The sequence below is a fragment of the Eufriesea mexicana genome, unplaced genomic scaffold (assembly GCF_001483705.2).
Source record: "Eufriesea mexicana isolate 0111107269 unplaced genomic scaffold, ASM148370v2 scaffold474474834, whole genome shotgun sequence".
In the NCBI taxonomy this organism is placed as follows: domain Eukaryota; kingdom Metazoa; phylum Arthropoda; class Insecta; order Hymenoptera; family Apidae; genus Eufriesea; species Eufriesea mexicana.
This window is the reverse complement of record NW_016907907.1, coordinates 404,915-413,113: the sequence shown is the minus strand read 5'-3', so window position 1 is coordinate 413,113 and position 8,199 is coordinate 404,915. Positions and strand designations below refer to the sequence as shown.

The 8,199-nt window shown below is 32.7% G+C and overlaps 3 protein-coding genes across 3 annotated transcripts in view; 1 reads left to right on the top strand and 2 right to left on the bottom strand.

The window, feature by feature from the left end:
• The window catches only part of osp (myosin phosphatase Rho interacting protein outspread), a 221,869-nt gene extending 220,377 nt beyond the window's left edge, over window positions 1–1,492 (bottom strand). Inside the window, 1 exon segment of the mRNA XM_017911503.1 lies at window positions 96–1,492. Within this exon segment, the coding sequence (XP_017766992.1) occupies window positions 96–236 (141 nt within the window). The 5' untranslated portion in view covers window positions 237–1,492.
• Window positions 1,493–2,448: 956 nt separating this feature from the next.
• Window positions 2,449–4,538, top strand: Pmi (Transmembrane protein Pmi). Its single transcript, XM_017911195.1, has 3 exons — window positions 2,449–2,504; window positions 3,223–3,440; window positions 3,510–4,538. The coding sequence occupies exons 1-3, from the start codon at window positions 2,482–2,484 to the stop codon at window positions 3,791–3,793; spliced, it is 525 nt and encodes a 174-aa protein (XP_017766684.1). The 5' UTR covers window positions 2,449–2,481; the 3' UTR covers window positions 3,794–4,538.
• A 1,437-nt stretch (window positions 4,539–5,975) lies between these two features.
• On the bottom strand, window positions 5,976–7,340 carry LOC108555536 (dehydrogenase/reductase SDR family protein 7-like). The gene is given in 7 exon segments (XM_017911225.1): window positions 5,976–6,175; window positions 6,247–6,407; window positions 6,491–6,575; window positions 6,642–6,861; window positions 6,930–6,955; window positions 6,958–7,063; window positions 7,140–7,340. Coding segments are annotated over 7 exon segments (942 nt in total). The 5' UTR covers window positions 7,284–7,340.
• Window positions 7,341–8,199: the final 859 nt, after the last annotated feature.

Genomic DNA, 8,199 nt, shown 5'->3' with positions numbered 1-8,199 from the left:
GGGAAAGAGACTGCGCGCGCAAGCGAGAAAGACGCATGCGAGGAAGGAGCAGAGAGAAGGAAAGAGAGACAGAGAGTCCATCAAGCAAAACTCACCCTGTTGCATTCCAGAGCCTCCGCGCTGTGCTCCTCCTTCTGCTTGAAGCAGTTGCTGCACTTGCTCTTGTTGAATATGTTCGGCGCGAACTTCCTGCACTCGGCGCCGGTGCCACGGACGCCCGCCGTGCCGCCCGACATCGCGACACGTGCGAATTAACCGCGACGACCGGACAGCAGCATCGTTCGTCTCTCGCCCCCTTTTTTTCTTCGTCACCGTTTACCGCCGCCGTTCCACAGCGAGAACGCACCGATTCCGTGCGACCGGTATACTACGCACCAACTTCGACACAGTTCCTCGTCGCCACGGAACAGTTTTATTTACGCGCGATTTCGTTTACGCAGACGCGCCACCAGCGAGACGAGTCAGTCCCCGCGGCCACTCTCCGTGTGTCCGTTACGTTAACGGATCGAGTTAACAGGATTTCGTATTCTCGTTTCGCACGAGGATCACCACTTATCGAGCAATCGGCCGGCAACGATATGTTCCCGGTTTGCTGCAGTCGCAGTCGATTTCGCTTGCACGGTGCAACCGAGTTCGTGACACGATCCAAGATCGACCGTGTATCGAAGCGTCGCTTGCTATTCCAACGGCAAAGTGTGCGAATCCGCGCCAATGTATGAATAGTATTACGCTCGTGATGGTCGCCCGTAACCGGAAGAAACTCCGATACGCTTCTCTGCTCGTTGTTTACATACGCTCCACGAAGAATGTACGTGCTCGACTCCGTTCGAATTTCGTAATATGTACAAACGAGTGCGTCTCGTGCTTGTGTGTTTACAATGCGTTTATGTCACGCGGCAACACGCTCGCGTACCGTCCTCGATATTGACTCGATTCGACGAAACGTTTGTCCGGATGCGATATAGCAGGTGACTAGCCCCCGTCCTCGTTCACCCTCACGGTCCAATGGACTTGTTGACAATGTTTTCCTCCAATACCGTACGCTGTTCTCGTGCGAGCACGTGGATTATACGCGGCACTCCGAATCACACGAATCTATTATTAGACACAATGGCATGCACCGTAGTTAACATGTCACAGCACCGTTGGCCGATCTGTCGATTGTTCGACGAATCGAACGTTAACCACACCTGTGTGTGCGGTTGCTTGATCCACGAAAGACCACTTCTCTTTTGCCCCTGAAAACTCGCCTTTGATACGTAGAGACGTGGCTACGATGTAATTATTCGATTGCCACAGTTCACGATATACCGATAGTAGCACCACGAGCACCACGATCCTTGCACACGCCTAACTCTGTCGACTGTCACTGTGATAATCCCGCGATATGGCCCGAAATACTACACACGCGACCACTACGGCAACGACCACGACGACGACGACACTTGAGCACACTTACGACACGTCGCGTTGTGCTCTCCATGACAGAACGCTCCCGCGGACGTCCATCTGCGATCTGGCCCGTTTAACTCGGCCTCTATGCCGTCGGCAGCGCTCACTCTCGCTCGATCGACCGTAGCACGCCCTCTCGGGTATGATACTACGCCAGCGCCAAACTAGTCCCTCCTTCTACCGCTGGAATATAGCGCCGGCGTAAGAATTTCAACTAATGACTTCGTGTTTCTTTTTTATTTCATTTTTTCGACTGTCACGAAACAATAATCATATATTTTTTCGCCACCGCTTTTTAACTTTTTTATCGATTCACTTGCATAACGAAGGAACACGTTAATATTCTAGAAAAAAATATCGACGAGCGTGTTTCTTTATTAGAGTAAAGCTTTAACGAATCCGAGACATTTTAAATAAACGATGAATATTGTAAAAATGACAAAGTAACGTACGATTCACGACGGATATTGACTATTTGCATGAAATCGAAGGAAATGCATTTCGAGAAATAGTTCGATATGTACGATAGCTTTTGTCAATTAATATAACGATTATTCAATCTTTCCAAATTAACCATCACAGTTGTAATAAATTTAATACTACCATTTATTTATCCCTGATGTACAAAATTTTAAAAGAATATCTACTAGAAAGATGTTTCTAGTATACTTTGCAACAGGGCATACTAAAATTCGTGTATAAATATAAAAAGCGATGGAATGAAAAATATTCTCGCGATTGTACTTGATTATTATTATATTTGATTGTATTTGATTATTATACATACCTGAATAACGAATAATGCAACTATTACACCTTTGTAAACGCGTTTAAATATTCGGTCACCGATCAAAGAACTTCCATTTTATAAAGAAACGTTTGTGGATAAATTCAAGATACAAAGTACGACTTGACTCATGCGAATGCTTAAATCAAATCAGCTGATTTTTACATCCGGTTCGGTGTTCGAGATTCCTTTTCCGGTTCATCCAGACCAACGTTCCAGTGTTTGGAAGACTGACTGTAAAGATGGTAGATGAAGCTGGTGACAGGTTCGTAGGCTAAATTATTTTCGGCTTTTTATAAGAAACTAATACTTTCAACTAGCTTCGATGCTCATACGGTCACATAATAAAATGGTATAATACTTTGAAATAAAATTAACCTCCCTATCCATTCCCTGGAAGTCAAGAAATTAATCTTCCATAATCTCTGCTAGATGTCCATGAATGTTTTACTAATCCGTAAATTTCCATTTCAAGATAAAACGAGAAATAATTTCATAATGAAAATTTATTATTTTTATGTATTATGACAATTCTTTATATAGAATTTTTACATCTCCTGTCAGTTCTAGTAAGATTTTCCAATTATTAAAACCCATATTAATTTATCCAATTTTATTACAACTCAATTTAAACATAAAATGCAGTTTAAGCGTATAATATCAGGTATGAGATTGTTGTTTTTATTACAACTTTGTTTGTATTCAAACAAATGAGACGCTGATCACTTCTAATCAACATCTTATATAACACACAAAAGAATTAATTTCTGATAAGGATCATAAAGTTTTATTTATATTAGACAACTGATATGTGATAATACATTTTAGATTTCCAAAAATATACATAAGACTTGCATATTTTGGTGTTAAAAATGTTAGAAATAATCATCATTTTGAAATAAATATGTTTGTACTTTATTGTAATTGTAATTTATATAGATGTTATAAAATATTTATGACAATTAAGTATGAATTTCTTTCAGGGATGATTCCTCAAATGTTGCCATCATTAAAGAAGTATACGATAATGAAAATGCACATGAAACATTCGAATATGAGTTAGAAAGAGCATTAGAATCTGAATGCAGTTTAATTGTTATTGAACCATCAAAATTAGGTGATGAGACCTCCAGATGGATAGCAGTAGGAAATTGTCTTCATAAGACTGCAGCCCTGTCTGGTCTTGCTGCGATAACCACAGGTTTCTAAAACTTGTACTTTATGTTTCATCTCTTAATTATTTATTTCAAATATATTATATATTTCACAGGTCTAATTTGGGGAGACCAGCCCTATATTTGTGGCCCATTAGGTTTTATATCTGTAATATCCTGTGGACTTTATACTGTTTCTTGGCAGTTTGATCCTTGTTGCCAATATCAAGTAGAGACTGACACAAGCAAGCTACCACATAAACTTTTAGCTGCTTTAGGACCATCACTTCCAACATTTCTTGTAAGAAAGGATGATACGAGAAGAAGAATCCTTCACACTACTATAACATTGGTAGCACTCAGCATCAGTGCCTGGAGAGTTTATCAAGCATTTAAGTGAAATATTTACAGTCAAGAAAGAAAGAATCTGAATTGTAGAAAGCAGTAAGGTAGGCCATACGATATGTTGTAAATGATCGTAATAAGGCCTCTCATAGAAATCTGTGAATTACAATTTCATATATATTAGTGGAGATTGTTGAGTCACACAAATCTATTTTTGTTTGATGTTTATACTTCTTTTATGTTTTAACACTACCTCATAGGTGGATGCTGATTTTGCAATGAAAAGGAAAGTAAATAACAAGACAGATTAAGAAAAGCTTGTTCTAAGAATATTTTCAATTCAAAGTATGGTGTTTTTTAAAGCTCCACATTGTTACTCTATGATCTCCATCTTATTGATTACATCGTAATTAATATCAACATAAAAAAGACACGGTCATATTCACATTATCACTTGAGTGATACAACTACTGATATAAGTGTTCTTAGATTTATGCAAAATTACAACCATACACCTGGAAAGTTGGATTTAGAACTATATATTTTTAGATTGTAAATAAAGTAGATAGAATACACTGCATATGATATACTAAAGGGAATGTTGCCTAGATTTTCTCACCCAATGATATAGCCCACTGTACTATGAAAAATATTAATATTCATGAAAAACTTTTTTTAAAAACATATAACTTTGATCTTAATATTATTTGGCAAACTTCTTAATTAGCATAATACACAGAACTTTTATTGATTATATAAGACTCTTATCATGCTATATACAAACACATGGGATATCAAAAATAAACATCACAAACATTCCTGTAAGTGAATGATAATAATAAATATTACGTAACATAATGTGGGAAAGTTTTAGAAAAATTTTGTGTCCCATAATATATCAAGAAATTCGTACAACTACTTGTATATATAAACAAAATGTAGCAACATCTTCTACAATTATTATTGTATAACTACATATACCAGACATAACACAAAAGTTAGTTGATATTCACATCATAAGTAAGAAAATCAACGACTTCAGAAACATTAAGTACTATTTATCTTCTATTTTTTTTCTTTTTAGCATAAAAAAGATATCAAATTTACATCACCCCGTGCGTGTTTCCTAATATTTATCTATTTAGTTTTGCTATTAAGAAAGTCTATAACATAAAATAAAAATGATAGAAAATAAAATCAGCAGCTCAAATATTTCATATAGAATATAAGAGTTTAACTGTCTTTGCATAATGTTTTTTTTACCTATAAACCCGAAATAAAATTTATCTCTATAATTATTATACATTGCTTATATTTTATCCATAATACACACACATAATTTTCTATGCATATGTGTAAAAGCGTGTGTTTGTGTACATTTCTCTTTTAATTATATTAAAACCAGTTAGTTTCTACTGTAATCATAATATAAAAAATTAAATTAAAATCTACAAAACATCAGTGATAAATAACGAAAGCTTAAATAAGTGTTGATAATCCTGCCATGACAACAAATTTCGTATCAATCACTGTACATTATACATCATACTTTAAATATTTCTGTTATTAGCCAAATATTTGTAATAATACAGCTGATTATATATTTATAATATATGAGAGGAAATGCAATAAAATATCGATTATGGATAAAGCTAAACTTTTGATGAATGGTGTGTTAGATAAATTCATTGTTCTGTGTCATTTATGACTTAAAACGTTTCCATCCTTCTGCATTTTCAAGCATTTATTTTTTTTATGCCAAATTGACACAAATATCTTCATTTTCAGCATGTTTATATTTTAAAAAATTTATCGTATTTAAGAATGACAAAATTTCAACTACCTATTGTTATATATTCCATAACTTTTTAAGTTTTAGATGACACACATATATTTTAATGTGCTTCAATCTCAATTCCATTAAAATGTTTGTAGTATTAAAATGTATATAATGTAAACATATTCCACTACTGAGTGGCATAATAATAAAATATAGTTTGGATATAATTTTCTCTAGTGTATTTCATAATGTTATCCTCTTTTTAAAAATATCACCGAATTGATATAAAATAAAATTTATTGTAATATACACGTAATTTTAATTACAATGAAATAATAACAAAGATCACCATATAGACACAAATAGAAACAAAATATTTTGTACAAATGACAAGTAACAAATAATTATATTACAATATATCCTATCTATTCTCATTATATATCAAGTGAATGATTCATTATGATTCCTTTGCTGTCTTTTTAGCACGTTTTTGCATTGCCCAAAAGTATAATGAAGGGCATAAAGTGCGTAAATACATTGCAAATTTTGGAGTAAAGGGTGCTATTGTTACATCCTTTTCTTCTTTTAATACAGCTTTTAAAATACAATCCGCTACATATTCAGGAGAATATCCCTCTTGTGTGGCTTTATCCATTACTGTAAAAACATTATTCTATGTATATGCAATTATCTCTTACTAAGTGTTATTAAATTTCTTGGATACAAACCACCATAAATTTGTCCATTTTCTGTTAATGCATTTAAAGAGAGAGAAGTTCTTATATAACCTGGACTAACAATTGTAACTTTTATATTCTGATCATACAATTCAGCTCTACAGATATCACACCATGCTTGTAATGCACTTTTAGAAGCTGCATATGCAGACCTGACACATTAATCATAAAAATTAAAATTTTGTAAGAAATGACTTGATGGAAAAACTATTTTATCAATATAAAATATTCCAACCTGTATGGGATTGCAATTTTGCCTTGTATACTGCTAACACATACTATATGACCTGATTGTTGTTTTACCATATATGGGAGAACAGCTGTAAAATCAAATCTTTTTAATATAAAATTAAGTAAATTTCACAAGATTAAGATTAAATAATTACCTTTTGCCAAAGCAATTTGAGCAAAATAATTTGTAAGCATTACTTTTATATCTACATCCACTTTGGTATTAACAACTTGACCTCTATACGTAATACCAGCATTATTAATTAAAATATCAATTTTTCCATGAGTATCTATTATTTTTGCAACTTCATTTTGTAAAGAATTAATTTCAGTTATATCTAATGGTAAAACTACAGGTGGATGAGTTGATACTGTCTAAAATTAAATCAAATATAATTAGTAATAGTCCACAGAATAGATTTTCTTAATAAATATAAACATACAACATGAGTATTGATTAAAGTATTTCCAATTCTTCTTTTCTTCTAGAAATTAAAATAATTTTACAACCGCAAACATAAAAAGCATGTGCTAAAGCTTCTCCTAAGCCAGAACTGGCCCCAGTTATCATTACAACCTAAAATTTAAGTTCAAATTAGAAGTGATTACTTTCCAAATTTACAAAATACTATTTTAAATAAAACTTAATTTACCTTCCCACTCAGCGCACGTTTCCTCTTTTTCAGTTGCATTATATCAAAGAAATGATATATCAACCATGGAATAGCAATTGGAAAACCAAACAATTTAAATAACCACCATATAAGATGCCAACCTTTTAATGTATCTTCTGTCATATTTTTAGATATTTATATATGATGGTCACTACGAAGCTAAGTAATTTTTTATTTTAATGTTAATTATGAGCAATCAAAATACATAAGAACACAGTGATACTGCATATATTATATTACATAGCATTACACATCACTGTACAGGGCAAAAAATATAACCTTTAGACCCTTACATATTTCTACAAACTTCAAGTCTTAAGTATATGGCAACCATATGTAGTACTATGAACTTATCTACGTAGCATCAGAAATGAAAAAAAAGAAATGAAATACAGCTAACATTTAATACATTTTTATGGTATAAAGATGGATGCACGCAAAAAATTACCATTTTAATGTGGCTTCCAACGTTATCGATTGAGCATATCATTTTTTAATAATTTTCTATAAAATAAATTAAATTTCCAATATATCATTTGAAATAAATTGGGTAAAAAAGCGTTAAAGAAATTTCTATTATATTTGATCTTTAAATAATTTCATCATAATGTACATAAAACCATCTTTTGGAAAATTACGTACCATTTACATAAAAAATGTTATAGAATATTAAAAAAATGGTATTTTGATTTATATTGCACATATAGAAATAAATATAATAATACTTATGTCGATTTCAATTGCAATTGCAATAAAGTAATAAACATGTTTGCTTATAATGTTATATATTATGAAATGTCACAATTGTTTTTCAAATCGTTTACTCTAAATTCCTGTAATTTATTAATAATATTATGGAAAATGTAAATAAACAATTTCCTCGTATTTTATATCCTCGTTGAATTCTATCGATGCTTTTATTTTGATTAGATTAAAATGAACATCATTACAGTATTTTAATATAAAGATTATCGATAGTCTTTAACATTCCATTTTCATCGTTTTATTTAATGTCGGTAAATATTTTGAGAAAATACCG

Excerpts from the sequence above, each read along its gene's own strand:
- Pmi (XM_017911195.1), top strand. The coding sequence starts at position 2,482 with ATGGTAGATGAAGCTGGTGACAG. Across the intron at positions 2,505-3,222 it reads GTAGATGAAGCTGGTGACAG|GGATGATTCCTCAAATGTTG; the intron begins GTTCGTAGGCTA and ends AATTTCTTTCAG. Across the intron at positions 3,441-3,509 it reads TCTTGCTGCGATAACCACAG|GTCTAATTTGGGGAGACCAG; the intron begins GTTTCTAAAACT and ends TATATTTCACAG.